This window comes from Trachinotus anak, unplaced genomic scaffold (assembly GCF_046630095.1).
Source record: "Trachinotus anak isolate AG129_WGS33_773 ecotype Australia unplaced genomic scaffold, CSIRO_AGI_Tana_v1 ptg000039l, whole genome shotgun sequence".
Taxonomy (NCBI): domain Eukaryota; kingdom Metazoa; phylum Chordata; class Actinopteri; order Carangiformes; family Carangidae; genus Trachinotus; species Trachinotus anak.
The window spans coordinates 583,068-597,906 of record NW_027273890.1 but is presented as its reverse complement, the minus strand read 5'-3'; the positions used below and the strand labels follow the sequence as shown (position 1 = coordinate 597,906).

General features: G+C 41.3%; 3 protein-coding genes across 14 annotated transcripts in view; 1 reads left to right on the top strand and 2 right to left on the bottom strand.

The window, feature by feature from the left end:
• Positions 1 to 1,175: 1,175 nt before the first annotated feature.
• Positions 1,176 to 2,490, bottom strand: LOC139615004 (zinc finger BED domain-containing protein 5-like). The gene is made up of 2 exons (XM_071472753.1): positions 1,981 to 2,490; positions 1,176 to 1,754 (listed from the first exon to the last, which is right to left on the bottom strand). The coding sequence occupies exons 1-2, from the start codon at positions 2,488 to 2,490 to the stop codon at positions 1,176 to 1,178; spliced, it is 1,089 nt and encodes a 362-aa protein (XP_071328854.1).
• Positions 2,491 to 2,560: 70 nt separating this feature from the next.
• Positions 2,561 to 9,238, top strand: carf (calcium responsive transcription factor). 12 transcript variants are annotated; one of them, XR_011687172.1, is made up of 6 exons: positions 3,910 to 5,646; positions 5,731 to 5,833; positions 6,325 to 6,392; positions 6,477 to 6,716; positions 7,748 to 7,818; positions 7,912 to 9,238. XR_011687172.1 is itself a non-coding variant. In XM_071472546.1 (5 exons), exons 2-5 carry the CDS (start codon positions 6,690 to 6,692, stop codon positions 8,233 to 8,235), a joined length of 243 nt encoding a protein of 80 aa, XP_071328647.1. In that variant the 5' UTR covers positions 3,910 to 5,646; positions 5,731 to 6,689; the 3' UTR covers positions 8,236 to 9,238. The 12 variants fall into 12 exon arrangements, 1 of the variants encoding a protein (XP_071328647.1); XR_011687164.1 differs by adding an exon at positions 2,561 to 2,796 and having other exon boundaries at positions 5,426 to 5,646; positions 5,731 to 6,716; XR_011687168.1 differs by having other exon boundaries at positions 6,325 to 6,716.
• A 2,994-nt stretch (positions 9,239 to 12,232) lies between these two features.
• Positions 12,233 to 14,839, bottom strand: part of LOC139614948 (titin-like) — a 192,916-nt gene continuing 190,309 nt past the window's right edge. Inside the window, exons 225-226 of the mRNA XM_071472645.1 lie at positions 14,520 to 14,831; positions 12,233 to 13,620 (exon numbers count right to left, since the gene is read on the bottom strand). Coding sequence (XP_071328746.1) covers positions 13,328 to 13,620; positions 14,520 to 14,831 — 605 coding nt within the window. The 3' untranslated portion in view covers positions 12,233 to 13,327. The remainder of the gene's footprint in view (positions 13,621 to 14,519; positions 14,832 to 14,839) is intronic.

Sequence of the window (14,839 nt, the reverse complement as noted above, 5' to 3'; positions counted from 1 at the left end):
CAAAAAAATATGTATGAGTAAAAAACATCACAAAACATAATTAGATATTAAGTATGGATGAATTAAACATGCCAAACTGAAGAGTGTATCGTTCCCATTTATAAATGTTTTTATATTATTTAGCAGTATTGTTGTATGAGACTTGTCAAATTGAAGAGTGCATTTTTGCTCTTTATAATATGTTTTACATGTGTATCTTTAATATTCATTCATTTAAGCAATAGAGTTAAGCTTGACATTCTTTGTACATTATTGTTTATGAAGTTTTGATATGAGAAACATGCCGAATTGAAGAGTGGGGCATTCCCATTTATAAATAAATACACTGTTCTTAAAAGGTGCATACAACTGGCATGAAGTAGGAAAATATCAAATTGTCAAATTTTTTAAATTAGGCTTGGTGTGACATTATTTTAAATTTCCCTAAACATTAGATATTGTTGTAGGACAGTGGTTCTCAAACTTTTTACAGTGTATACCACCTGAGAAAATATCGAGATCTCCAAGTACCACCATTATGACCAAATTGAATATACAATAGCGGAGGCTTAACCTATTAGCTATGGACAGTTCACAAAGGAGACATGTTTACTCCTAATATGAGGATTATTTATTGATAATTGTTGTCTGCCACAGCCACACTGTACAAAGCAGTAGCATTTTAAGATGCACTTGAACTCAGCCAAACAAGGTGCAGCACCTCTTTATCTCTCAAACACACAGCAAGCAAGAACATTAAGAATAACAGCTGTATTTCATTCATTCACACATACACACAGTAGGCTAACAGAGCCATAAGTGTTCTGTTTCTTCAAAAAATATTCTTCTAATCCAGGTCACAGATAATCAAAATTCCAAAGTATTTTTTTAGCAACAAAGATATGAAACATCAAAAATCTCACAACAGAAAATTACAAATCTATAACAAAAATAACCATTCACATTAGAAAAGTCAGTGCATAATGTCAGTATGAACGACTGTCTTCACATGTGGGACCAAAAACACACACCTGTCCGAACATCGTTAGGCTCAATACAGTCTTTCAGTCCCGCTTTGACCAATGTGTTCTTACTAATAGCAAATAGCAGCATAGCAGGAAAAAGGTGATCAATGAACCACTACAATCACTAAGACCTGGCCAGCATATTAGTGACTATTATCAATTTACGTGCGCCTAATGAGAGGGGTGCACCTGTCTCTGCACACGCAGTCCTGTGATGTCTGGCTCAATTGTGGTCAGCTTCAGTCGCAGGTCTGGCTCAGCATCCATCCTGATCCTGTATTTTGTCTTAATGATGGCAAGTGAAGAGAAGCCTTTCTCGCACAGATATGTTGTCACAAAAGGAAGGAGAAAGTGCACGGCCTTATCCGAAAGCGCTGAGTATTCCCTGTGTTGCTGTATCCAAAAGTCCAACAGCGACTGTTTTTTGAAACCAGACTTCAACGTTTCATCACAAGACAGTTCTATTAAACGCTCCTGCTCGCAAACAGTAAAATCCTTGGGCATTTCAGAGGTTTCGATGCTGAATGGGTTTCTCATCCAGTTGTTCACTTCGGGCGTCGTTGGGAAATATTCCCTGAACTGTTGTCTGAGGGAGACGAGGTGCGCAGCGATGTTGTCCCTGACCCCGTCATCAAGTTGCAGGTCGTTGTCAGTAAGAAAACTCTCCAAAGCGGGGAAAGCAGAAACACCACCTGCCTTGACTTTGATTTCAAACAGCTCCAACTTTTTCAGCATTGCGCTGACTTTGTCCTGCACGTCAAAGACACTGACAGAGAGTCCCTGTAGTCCCAAATTCAAGTCGTTCAAATGGGAGAAAATATCTGAGCCATGCCAGCTGACTGAGCCATTATCCTCAAAAACATCTGATATGGGGAAGCTTTTGTCCTGTAAGAACACCTGGACCTCTCTGTGCAACTCGAAAAGCCTCAAAAGCGCCTTCCCTCTTGGAAAAGATTAAACCTGCCAACCATCTGACTTCTGTATGAAGCAGGAGCTGGACATACTCGCTGCCCATTTCATCACAGAGCATCGGTCGGGCCTTAATAAAGTTAACTGTTTTTACAGCTGAGTCCAGCACTGACTTCAGCTCATCGGGCATCTTCTTCACTGCAAGTGCCTTGCGATGGATGCTGCAGTGAGTCCATCGCATCTCAGGTGCCACCTCCCGAATCCGGGCTGCTACTCTGCTGTGGCGGCCTGTCATCGCCCTGGCGCCGTCAGTGCAGACAACGACACACTTTTTCCAATCGAGCCCGTTCTCTTGGATAAAGGTGTCCAGTTGCTGGAATATGTGCTCGGCTGTAGTTCTGGTCTCCAGTGGTTGGCAGAACAGAAAATCCTCCTGAGCTGCACCATCACACTCATATCTGACATACACAAGCAAATTAGCCAAATCTGCAACATCGGTGGTCTTGTCCTGCTGGAGGGAATAATACCGACTTCTTTTAATACGCTCAGTCAGTGTCTTTCTAACATTATCTGCCATGGTCCGTATTCTCTGTGACACTGTGTCGTTTGAAAGTGGCAGCAAGTTTAACTTCTTAGCAGCTTTCTCCCCACACATGTTGTGTCTCATTTCTTTGGCTAATGGCAAGCACAGTTGCTCGTGTGGCTTTCCGGCTTTTGCTGTACGGAGGCTGGCACAGTATGAAGCCTCCTGTGCTTTGGCCGTGGATGTAACACAGGACTGCATTGTGGACTTGAACTGCTTCAGCACATCCCACTTTCTTAGAAAAAAATCCAATGGTTTATCTTTCAGCGCTGTGTGTTTGGTTAAAAGGTGCCGTTTGAGGTGCGCACTGCGGCCTCGGCTCTTCCTCGGTCCCGCAGCAACTAAATCCAAATTTGAGGTAACTGGAGTCATATCTCCTGACTGCTTTGCGCTGCTTGGTGCTAGAGGGTGCTGTGGGCACTTCACTGGCACCTCTTGAGTAGCCGCTAGCACTTGAACTCGGTTCCCTGTCGTCCTCCTTTTCATTTTCAGCAGCGCTGCCTGAGTTATTCTCCTCCTGAACCGCAGTCCTCTTCGCAATAGTTCCAGTTTGAAGCCATAGGTGCAGTGTTTTTGAACCACTCATCTTCAGTCTCTACGTTTTACCTCTGTTTATCTTTTCACACAGTTCAACTCATAACTAATCATGTCTCAAGTACGCACGCGCTAAGTGCATGAACCTGACGACATAGCAGGCTGATACTGAGACAAAATAAAGGAAAGACAATACTTATTTTAAATATGAATTTAATATGTTTTATATATTTTCATTCTAAGTTTTGTACTATTTTAATAATATATATTTTCAAATTAATTTCATTTTCAAAAAATATTTATGACGTTCCTCCATGTACAATTGGGGGGGTCGCGTACCACTAGAGGGAGCTCGCATACCACCAGTGGTACGCGTACCACAGTTTGAGAATCAAGGTTGTAAGAGACATGCAGAATTTTAGAGTGTATCGTTGCTATTGGTAACATGTTCAAGAGTTTTATCGCATATGTCTGTATATTTAGAGGTAAGCTCGAAAATATTAAATTGCTTTATTTTTTAATTCGATGTGAAAGACACGCCACATTGAAGAGTTGATCTTTCAATCTGGAGCAATAACTACATCATCATCCATGACGGAGGATGGAAAAGATTAAACCTGCCAAATGTGTGAATAGAGTTAGGTGTGCAGCACTTACCTGCACGGGATGGTCCATATTGTGACTTTTTTAAACAACAACATCACTACTCAACCTTTTATATACAGTCTATGTACCTTATTATATACAGTCTATGTACCTTTTTATATACAGTCTATGTACTCGGTACAAAACAGGTACTGCAGCTAATACCAAACGACGGTGTCCTCCCTCCGCGGCACAACAAACATGCCGTGGAGGGAGGCGAATACTGAAGACGAGGTTAAGTGGACTCGTTTTCGTTTTCCCGCTGAGATAAATACGTCAGCCAACAGAGAGAAGCTAACGGCAGCTAGCTCAGAGCTAACGGCGGCTGATGCGAAGCTAATGCACTGCTAGCACACAGTTAACAGACTGCTAGCTCAGAGCTCCCAGTAGCTAACACAGAGCTAACACCGTGGGCTTTAGGTTGAGAGGCAACGGTAGCTCACTGTTAGCATGCTAACATACGGTCCAATATGGCAGAATAACTAACATTAACATAACATAACTAACATTAACTAACATTTCAGCTGCATGTCTCAGGTTGAAACAGGTTTTAATGGATGGATGAAGTGTAGAGCGGTGTGCTGCATTTACACTAACTGTAGTTACTACTGCTTCTGTGTCACTTATAAGTCTTTTAGGATAAAAGCATCTGCCAAATGAGTAAATGAGAAACACAACTCACTATTACAGATTGAACCAGTCTCTTATATTATATCGGTGTGTAGTTGTTTCTCTGTATAACGTCAGTGTGTCATCGTCATGTCTGAATTGTTTTCAGTTAATTTCTCTATCATAATATATTGATATATTTACATAATATTTATAATATAAGGTGGTAACTGTATATACCTGTGTAACAGACTGTTCTGTGTTTATGTGTGAAAAGGAGGTGTGTCCCTTTGAGTTGCCGTAGGGGGGAAGTTCGCGGGGTTTACCGCTGATGTTGTGAGGATGTTGTGAGGGTGTGTCTCTTGGTTTTTGAGGAATAAAGTGCAGCAGAGTCGCTTCTGGACACGCTCTCTTGTCTCCTGTCCCGTTTATTGTTTTTCTATATTCAGACAGTATAGGCGAACCCAGAACGCTCGGCTACACCTGTATTTGAAGTGGTATGTAATAGTAAGTGGTATTTAACTGTAGTTTAAAGCAGCTCTACCTGGAGTAGCTACAACAATAAAACGCTGCTGAGTCATTGATGACTCAGGATTAATTTAATTAATTTTTTTATCAAAGATTGATTTTATTCTAAAAATGTCCTTTTGCATACTGTAAGTAACTTAAGCTGATAAAACTGATGCACTTGTACTTCAGTAGTATTCTAAATGCAGGACTTGTATTTGTAACCTGGTAGTTTTTCCTTGAGGCATTGATAATTTTACCTGAGGAGGGCAGAGGATTGAGAACTTCTTATAAACTGGTTTACTCTGCTTGCTGAAAGCAGTGTTGTTGTGAGACTGGTCAGGGTGTGTGTGAGAGGGGGCAGGTAGTCTCCTCACCAGCTGAAAGAGGGGACTCTTCTCTGGGTTCAGCTGTTGTGTTCCGAGGGCTTTGGAATGGAGGGGTCTGGATTTAAGGGAGTCTGGGGGTCTGTATTTAAGGTGCTTAAACACGCTCTCTTCTGGACGTTAATGATCGGTGGATATCTTCGTGGTTCTGCTCCACGGACATTTGTTGGGGTTTTTCTTTGTACGTGTAAAATGTATCTGGAGAGATTCTGTTGGCTGATCTTAAATCTGCCATCACCTTCACTCAGTCTGCAGATCCTGGATCAGCTGACTGGCCTCTGCCCCCACTCACATCCACTGTGAATACAGAAACAAAACCTCCTCCTCCACCTCCTGTGGGCTCCACCCCCTCTGATCCAGCTACGGACATCTGGATGACGTCACAGCTGTGGGCTCCTCCCCAGTACCATGTCAGAATCAGCTGATCATTGTGGGGCTGCGAGGTCAGACGCTGCCCTGTGAACGTCTGGTGAGACTGAAAACACACTTACTTGTTCTTTTAAATCTGTTTATCAACATTTGGTTTCATTTTGGGGGTTTGTCTGTGTGACAGGTGGATGTGACGGGCCAATCAGAGGGCAGAGAGTTGTTTGTCATTCCGTCCAATCAGCTGTCAGGGTCTCAGCTGCCTGTGATCTCCTCCAGCATTCCAGCAGGTAGGCGTCTGATCTGTGATCTGCTCTGTTAACGTTGTTTGCCATTAATTTATTTATGTTGTTTGTCAATATGCCTCTAGGTCCTGTTGTTGACGTCCCGGTAACCAAGGTAAATGATGACACAGCCAGTGGAAGTCGAGCTCCCAGTGAACAGACAGCTGCCACCAGGTTGTTTCAAATCCCCATTTCACAGCCAGGGGTCTCATCACGCGTCATGGAGCTGTGTTTCCGCCTCTGGGCAGTGTTGTTGTGTTTATGATTTTATTTTTTGTTAATTTACTTTTATCCTCTATTTCTGTCTGTGTTTTATTTGGTAATCCTGTGTTTATATTAATGAATGAATCTCTGCCAAATAACTGTAGCCACCTCTCAGCCACCATACTACAGGTGTTCAGTATTAGATATTAGATATTCATAGCATATGTTTTGTCATGTACGTATGATGTGTACGTATGATGTGAGAGTTAACGGTGTGTGTGTGTTCTCAACAGTCTGGATGTTGCAGCTTGTATAAAGGTGGTGTCTTCCAGCACCCCCAGCTGGGCTCTGCAGCGTGGAGGTCTGTATGAGCATATGTGCACTAAGCAGTATTAACCTTAACCTGGACAAGTTGGAAGATTCCTACAGAGGTTTCTGCTATTAGGCTATAGGAGAGAGACAGGAAATGGGGAGGCAGAGAGAGGGGGAATGACATGCAGGAGAGGGGCGCCTGGCGCGGGATTCGAACCCGGGCCGCCTGCATTGAGGACTATAGCCTCAGCACATGGGAGGGGTGCTCTACCAACTGAGCTAAACACCGCCCCTCGGTCTCCATCTTTGGACAAACCTGCAGCCAGACTCGTGTGGAAGTCTCAGTATGATGGCATCCCATTCGTCAACACAGGTAACGTAGTGTATTGGTCCACATCGATGCAGAGAGACCAGAATCACTGTTTTTTTTTTTTTCAAAAGATTTCATTTTATCGTTTTTAAAATCAGTCTTTGTCCTTTCTGTCTGTTCTGAACTAACTAAATGTGCACTGCAATTTTTTCAAGACTTAGGTCATACAGAGTGTAGTGGAGGGAAGACAGACCAATAAAAACAGAAGTGATAATGTCTGTTTTCTTCTGTTGAAGAAAGACTGTTTTGTCACTTCAGTGTTACTTGAAAAAAACAGGGACAGGAACTGTTTCTTTCATACTTTTAATGTTTGGATGATTTTTCTTTCTTAACTGAACTTATTGATTATTGACCATAACTCAGCGTGGTGGCTTTAAAGGAGAAAAAATGGAGAGCGAGAGAGAGAGAGAGAGAGAGAGAGAGAGAGAGAGAGAGAGAGAGAGAGAGACACCAGGAACAGCTACATATACTGTTGTGTTCAAGCTTTGGTAAACTGATTGTTATATTGGTGATAATAATAGTGATAATTATCAGTGTCAATAATAATGATAATAATAAGAATAAATAACATAAATAAAAACAATAATGATGAATGTTGTAGTGTCAGAGATTGAGCAGGTGAGCTATGACAGCAAACAGCTGAACAATCGAGCTATATTTGTTTCTGGTGTGTCAGATGAGTTACTACGGGGAGTTCTCAGTCTTACAACCCTAAAGGGGGTTGACAAGACAAGGCTTTTGAGTACATGATGAAATTTTACTGGTCATAAAGGAAGTCTTCGAGCAGGATCATGAAGTTCTTCTGTTATATGTGTAAAGGTTGTCCAGTGGAAAGATCATGGAGTCATTAAATTTCAAAGATTCATCCTCATTCATTGGAGAGCAGGAGATGGGGACATGTGTGGATGATTTTAAAAGTAGTTTGATTATTGATTGGGTAAATTGAATGTGAAGTGATCTTGATGCCATTTTGGTAAGAACAGTCTCTCCATCCCTGTCAGAATGGACTGATGCCGTCTCGTCTCCACCCACAGGTGGCAGAAAGGATCAGAGAGCTGGTGGCGGCAGGTCACCATCAGGTCTATACTGTCCGCAAACAGCTCAGGTAAGAATCAAACCTGTGACTCAAATACCTGGGTTACAGTCTGAAGTTGTTAATGTGTGTGTGTGTGTGTGTGTCTATAACGTGTGTCATCAGGTGTTTTGTTGAGAACAAACTGTTTAAATCTGAAGGACTTCCAGAGAGACACAACCTGAGATTCTTCCCCACCGTCAACGACATCAAGAGCCACATACATGAGTCCCAGAGGGCCCTGGGGCTGACAGCCAAGACACCAGAGGTTCTTCAAACACATAAGCAAGAAAAGAAACATAGAATATCATCTGTTAACAGTATAAAACAGACAGAGTCAAACCCACAGTCAGTGGTGATCTGTAAATTTTGTGTAATAATAACTCACAACAACCCTGCACATGTGGTGTTACAGGATCATTAGTACGTCTTTGTTTCTCCTCCTAGTAGACAGAAAATAGTACTGACCCTCTGATGAAGACTGTCACACTGACACTGACTCCTGCTGCTGAAGGTAACACACACACAAACGTTCGTCTTCATGCGGCTTTGAGGACCCCCTCCAAACACAGAGAAACACACAAAAGGACTGTTTAACTCCTGAAGCCGCTCAGCTCTTCAGTTCTCTCACCTCTTTGCAGCCAAGGATCTTTGCTCAGCTGCAGGTCAGAAAAACATCATCAATAATCAGTCAGTTCAGAATCAATCAGTCTGGAGCTGAAATTGATTAAAAGTACATGATGTGTTTCTTCTGACAGGGACTCCTTCAGCCGCTCCCTCCTCCTATCTCACCCACCCTGCCACTGGTCATCCATCCCTCCTCTTTCTTCCAGACTCCTGCAGGGGAGTCAGCAGGGGCATTGGGCCTAGAGGAAAAGCTTGATGTGGAGCAGCAGGCTGGTGGAGGAACCCAGGAGGTGATTCTAGAGAATGGAGAGAACGTTGAGCTGCAGATCATTGGTGCTAGCAGAGAGGAGGGTAATCATAAATACATCTAACTGACTGTTCTATAAGCGGGCCCCCTTAGCTACCGTTGCTAGGCCTGTCAATATTGACAGTCTTCACATTCTAGAATTTCCTGTATTCAATCTTTACGTTCTAGAATGTTCTGTATTTAGTCTTTTGACAGTTTATAGCGTCAGCAGCTGCAGATTCACTTGGGTCCTTGATTTAAGACATGAGTAGACAACAGCAGTTTCTCACTTTCTCACCAGTGACTTTACAAAAATGACAACTGTCACAGGCACATTTTATCACCTGTAGCTAGCTAGCTAATTAAGGTAATGCTAACTCGCTCACCTGGTAGAGCGCATACCATTAAGCCTTAGTCCTAACCACAGTGGCCCAGGGTTTGAATCCAACCTGTGTCTCTGTGTGTCTGTGTGTGACTGTGTGTGTATGTGTGTGTATGTGCGCATATGCATGGGTTGTCTTTAGCATGTGTGTCTGATTTTGCCTGTTGTGCATTTATGTGCATTTACTCCTCCCACCCTGGACACAAACTCTTTGAGACACTCCCCTCTGGCAGGAGGCTGCGGTCCTTCAGGACCAAAACCTCTCGCCACAAAAACAGCTTCTTCCCATCTGCTATCAGCCTCATCAACAAGGCTAGAGAGCCCCACTGTTGCTGATCAATTGCACCAATCACCAGAAAAAATTCCTTGTATGTGAAAACATACTTGGCAATAAAACTGATTCTGATTCTGATTCTGATTCTGATTATGTGTCCTCACATCACGTGAAAGTGTTTCCAAGTGTACGCGATTTTTCGTGTGTGTGTGTGTGTGTGTGTGACTTTCCTGTCTCTCTCTCACCATACCCATAAATAAAGTCCTAAAAAGCCAGAAAAAATAATTTAAAGATAATGTTAGCTCCACAAGCCTCCTTCAGCTGCCTGGATGTTTCCAGATGACTCATTTTAAAGGGAGTACACTATAACACTACAGACATATGCTTACAGACGGACGCTAAAGCTAACAGGTTGATGAGTCATGACATGGAAATAAAAACGGCATAGATGTTGTTTTGCTGTGTGAGCTAACATTAATCATAGGCAAAGTCTGTCATTTATGTAAGCATAAACTCTCCTATAGAATCCTTCAGGACTGACTCAACACAATAGGTCTTTTAAAGTAAGTAACCTGTAACCCCACCATATAATGTAATTACCCTTGTAGTAATGATAAGCTGAGTCTCTGAGCTACAGCTAGGCTTTTACCGTGAAACATCTGATTGTTGAGTATGATGAGATGATGTCTGATTATTGACGGTACCTTAGCAGCAGTTGAAAAATCACCAAAGTTGAAGCATTTATAAATGAATCAATGAATGAAAACTGAAAACCATTAGAAAAACTGGGTAAATTATAAGTGTTGGTCTCTCTACATGCTCTTATGGTCGCAAAGGTTGTTGTACACATTGTCATATCAGTGTTAAGTTTATGATACGAGCTATTGTGTTCTGAGGAGACACAACACGATTGATGATTGTACAGTGGAAACTCACAAATGTGAATTTTGTTGATGTAAATCACATCATGTGTTTTGTACAGTCTTAATATTTGCACTTCAAGATGGAAAATGTTCTCAGTATATTGTTTTATCAGGTTATATTGTTTTTCTTTCATTAAGGCCTCCAAACCTGCCTCAGTCAGTTTTGGAGTAATCATTGAAATTGATTATAACAAATAAAATTTAACCTAACAAAACAGAAAAAAAGCATTATCTTTGATCATATATTCAATAAGTAGAGAGTATTCAGTATTTCTGCTGCCATGAAAATTTGCTGAGTTTCTCATAACTAAGATGTGTCATGTTGTTATATTTTTCTTATTTACCACATATCAAATCATTCCATTTTAAAATAAAATTTTCTTGTTTTAACAACATATCACTTATCTTACTATATCACAAACAAAAAAAAGAATTCCCATTAAAAACATTTCTCGTTAAGATATAATCTCATATGTCAACATAATGAAGAACGTTTCTTGTCTTTTGTGATTCTGTGTAATAATGAGAACATTGTGTAACGAGACAGTGATATGTTGTTATGACATAAGTTTCTTGTTGAAATTTTCTTGTAATAAATAATATCTTTTTTTAAATGAGGGAACATACCAACTTTAATGAAAATCTGAGCCTCTTATTATTTATTATCAGTGTAAAATTACTCCATTACAAATGCTGGAAAATTGGGCCTGTAAATGATGTAGTTTTACATATTACTGGATTAGTATTACAGATAATGGGTCAGAAACAATACACTTTTATGTTTTGTATACAAATGAGTGAGTGATGTATCCTGAGGTCATCAGATTTTTCAGGTGTTTTGACTCAGGCAACAGTGAGTGCTGAAGCTGATCAAGCTTCCTCAGCAGCCTCCGTGGTGTTGTAGATGGCTCTCCCCCTCTTCCCACCTGTGATGTGAACACAGAGGGACTGTCCACCTGCACCCGACCTCTAAAGGTAAAAACCTTCCAGCCCTGTCTGTGGCAGTTGGTGACTAGGCCCTCATAGTCTCCACATCTCCACTTGTGCTAGAAAGCCTCCTCCCATGGCACCATCATGACAATGTTCTTCATGAGCTCTAATACTACAACGACTGTAGTCAAGTGTAGTCTTGGTGACATGCTAAAGGAATCTGAACTGGCTACCCAAGTCCACTGTCAGCTGCCAGTTCTGTGCAGTGTTAAGGAGCCCTGATGTTGCTTTAAGTAATGCCAGGAAGGAAATTCAGCCCTGTGGGCGCTTGCACAGTCCAGTTTAAGGATTACCAGAGAAAGGAGGAGCAGTCTGCATTTCCATTGCCACCAGACTATGTGGCTTGAATGGGATTAATTGGGGATTGCAGATGAGAAACAGGTGGCAATGTAACAGTGAGTGTATGGAAGAAATGTCGTCCAGTGCCAGTGTGATGCCCTGGACTAATCACTGGAACATACACACATGCTTAAATACAAGGTTATATGTCATCCCTAGAGTCAGCAGTTTAGTCTAAAAAGAAACTTTACAATCTAGTGGCCTACTGAGGCTGAAATTTACCCGCACAGCAGAAATTTATATATCTACTACTACCTAGTATTTCAATCTGTAACAAGTCAAAGGTTGAAAACCACTGATGTAATCCTTGACTATGTGTTTTATTTTACAACTTTATCTTGTTCTTATGTTGTTTTATATAAACTCTTAATCTGACAAGGAATCAGTAACTGTTGCTGTCAGATGAATGTGGTGCATTTATTCATTATTCTCAGAAATGTGGTGGAGCGGAAGTAAAAAGTAGCATGAAATGGATATACTCAAAGAGAGTTCTACTTCAGCAACTTCTGTACAGTAGTTGATTAAATGTACTTAACTTCTACCACTGGATGAGAGTTCAACATGAACCTGATAACAGGAAAACATACCAAAGACACCACAATAACCACATGAAGACAACAGGAGCGTAGTGCTGAAATCATGCTTTATTAAATCAGTAATGCATTAAACTCAAGGAGGATGAAATATAGTACTACATCAACAGATAAATTAAATCAAAGTGCAGGGCAAAACATAACTGCTTTTCTTTTTGTTTCTTCACAGGAGATGGAATCACTGTGGTGAATGAAGAAGACCCTGATGACTGACAAGTGAAACAACTACAAGCTAAAAACACTCACACTCAACCACACAAACATGTTACCTAACTATCCTCCAAGAGACAGCGCTGCTTCTGCACAGCAGAGCCGGCTATGACTTTCTCTTCATTCATGGCCAGGAGAAGTTACATTTTGAAAAGCCAATCCGGCCGTGCTGTGACAGACACAGCGCTCCTTATTAAAATGATCTAAACACTGAGAGTGCAGGCCGCTCGCACTCTCAGCAGGTCATCAAATCGTGGTGGTGTGACTCAGTCAGTCTGAGCACAAGGCGAGTTCATGCTGCTTACATGAGGGTTATGCAAACAGCACTCAGGGTCTTATGCTCATGGTACAACTCATAGGAAACTGTAATATCACACGCACAGATGCGTGTCCAAAACAATAACTTTGTCTTTCTGTTTCTGGTTCATAACATCAACAGGGAGCCTCTCTACCTGTTGAGGCAATCTTAAAGACTTCAACTTATTGTTGAGGCACAGAGTTTAGTTTCTTGGTTTGACAGGGTATTCGTTCCAGGTGAAACTTTCTCCTGTTAAACTACATTTAGTTTCATTTTGTTTCAGTTCATATTATTGTCATAAATAACAATGCATACATTTCCCATAACCGTTAAATTCGGCTATATACATTATGTACATGTCACAGAAACGTGGTTCAAAAATCCTAAGTCATAATTGTCCAATATGGCACATTTTATAACAACTTTAGACTTTAGTCTAGTTTGGCATAAATTAATGTCAAGATTGGTACAAAAATAGTTCATATTTACAAGAACAGAAACCCAGATCTTTATCAAGTAGATTATTGTTGCTAATTCACTAAATAAAAAGGTTCTGGATCAGGGAAACGGGGGACATAAATTTTCTTTTTTTTCTTTTTTTCTTTTCTTTTTTTTTTTTTTTACATGGACCGAATGTGAACGTTGACAGTTGCAGAGTCAGAGCCAAGCTCGTTGGACAGTCGGAGTGTGTATGCTCCGGCGTCATCCTCCTTCACTGCAGAAATCACAAGGGTGGAGAGGTCAGCGGTGCTCTCCACATGATACCGCTCGTCCCCGTTGGGAAGGGTCCGACCAGAGCGGACCCACTGGACGGACGGGGCAGGGTCTCCAGAGAACACCCCTGACAATGTCAGGGACTTTCCTGGCTCAACACTAATGTTCTGTGGAAGGGCTTCGATCTTTGGTGGAGTGCCTGTTAACAAAGAGGGACAAGGTCAGTGATGGAAGTTTTACACTTGTGAAAATTACAGGCTAGTTTCTCTCATTTAGTCAGTGTTTTGACATTTTCATACCTTAACTGATGTTAACATTGTATTCACTGAAATAAGTACGTACAAGTCAAAAATAGAGTAGGTTGTTTGAAAACAGTGGGAGCAGTTTGATGATTTTTGATATCCTTACATATTTATTGTTAGGTGAGACAGCTGGAGAACTGGAGTAGAGAACTAATGTTTCCTTATCAAAGTCATTGACTTTATTTGTGGTATTTACTATTATTTAAAAGTTTCATATGCAATGGGGCTCTTCTTTTCCCTTTCATCACTGCCAAGTCAAAACTTTGCATTTCCAGGTTTGGTGATTTTGAAGGTTTAGTGCCCCATCACAAAAGAAGTGGCACATTGAAATTCATTTGATTGTTGGTTTGTTGGCAGGCTAATGTAGCTTGCAAGCTAACAACTAACATGCTAACTAGCCTGAACCATACCAGTGCTATTCAGCCACAGTAGCCTGCCAAGCTGGCTACCTATGTTTTTTACTTTACTGCCACTGACTGATTGTTTTCACACAGGCAGTATAGAAGAAGGTTTAAAGGTTTCCAAAACACAGCTTTTAATTTTTATGAAAACAGCAGCTTATTTCTTGTGACTGCAATGTAAACATTAATGTTAAACTTTTACATGTCAACTGATGATTACATGAGAGGAACTTTTCTTTAACCAAGTGGGACTTCTCACATCACATTCGTCTTTACATTCCATTCCTTTGCATTCTTTACTCACAAAGATGCTCAGATCATTCAAGGCCCACCTCCTGTTATGCTATAAGTGCAAGTTACCAACTGATTTAAGCAACTTATAAAATACATCTCACCTCTTTTCACCCCGGTGGTTAGGGCCCTCAGTGAGGATGAGGCCTCAACATGCGAGTGAGCAGACATTTCCATCGTTTGGCTGCTGGAGCTAATGGAAACCAGTGACCCAGCCATCATGGCAGACATGCTAGTCGCAGACATGCTCTCAACTGAATACTCGGCAGCAGCAGAGCTGCTGTGACTGCTGCCCTGCATGGAAGCTGTCTCCATATGAACTTGCGAGGCTGAGAAAGTTTTCTGCATGCTGGCAGCAGCATCAGTAGAAGCTCTTTGCTCCACAAAAATCATTTTTGTTGGTTCTTCAACAAAAGCTGTGAGA

What these genes read in the sequence shown, in the direction of transcription:
- carf (XM_071472546.1), top strand. Translation starts at nt 6,690, where the DNA reads ATGATGGCATCCCATTCGTCAACACAG. An exon ending in CATCCCATTCGTCAACACAG is followed by an intron (nt 6,717 to 7,747) that starts GTAACGTAGTGT and finishes CTCCACCCACAG; the next exon opens with GTGGCAGAAAGGATCAGAGA. An exon ending in ACTGTCCGCAAACAGCTCAG is followed by an intron (nt 7,819 to 7,911) that starts GTAAGAATCAAA and finishes GTGTGTCATCAG; the next exon opens with GTGTTTTGTTGAGAACAAAC.
- LOC139615004 (XM_071472753.1), bottom strand. Translation starts at nt 2,490, where the DNA reads ATGGCAGATAATGTTAGAAAGACACTGACTGAGCGTATTAAAAGAAGT. An exon ending in AGCTCCTGCTTCATACAGAA is followed by an intron (nt 1,755 to 1,980) that starts GTCAGATGGTTG and finishes TTTGACGTGCAG; the next exon opens with GACAAAGTCAGCGCAATGCT.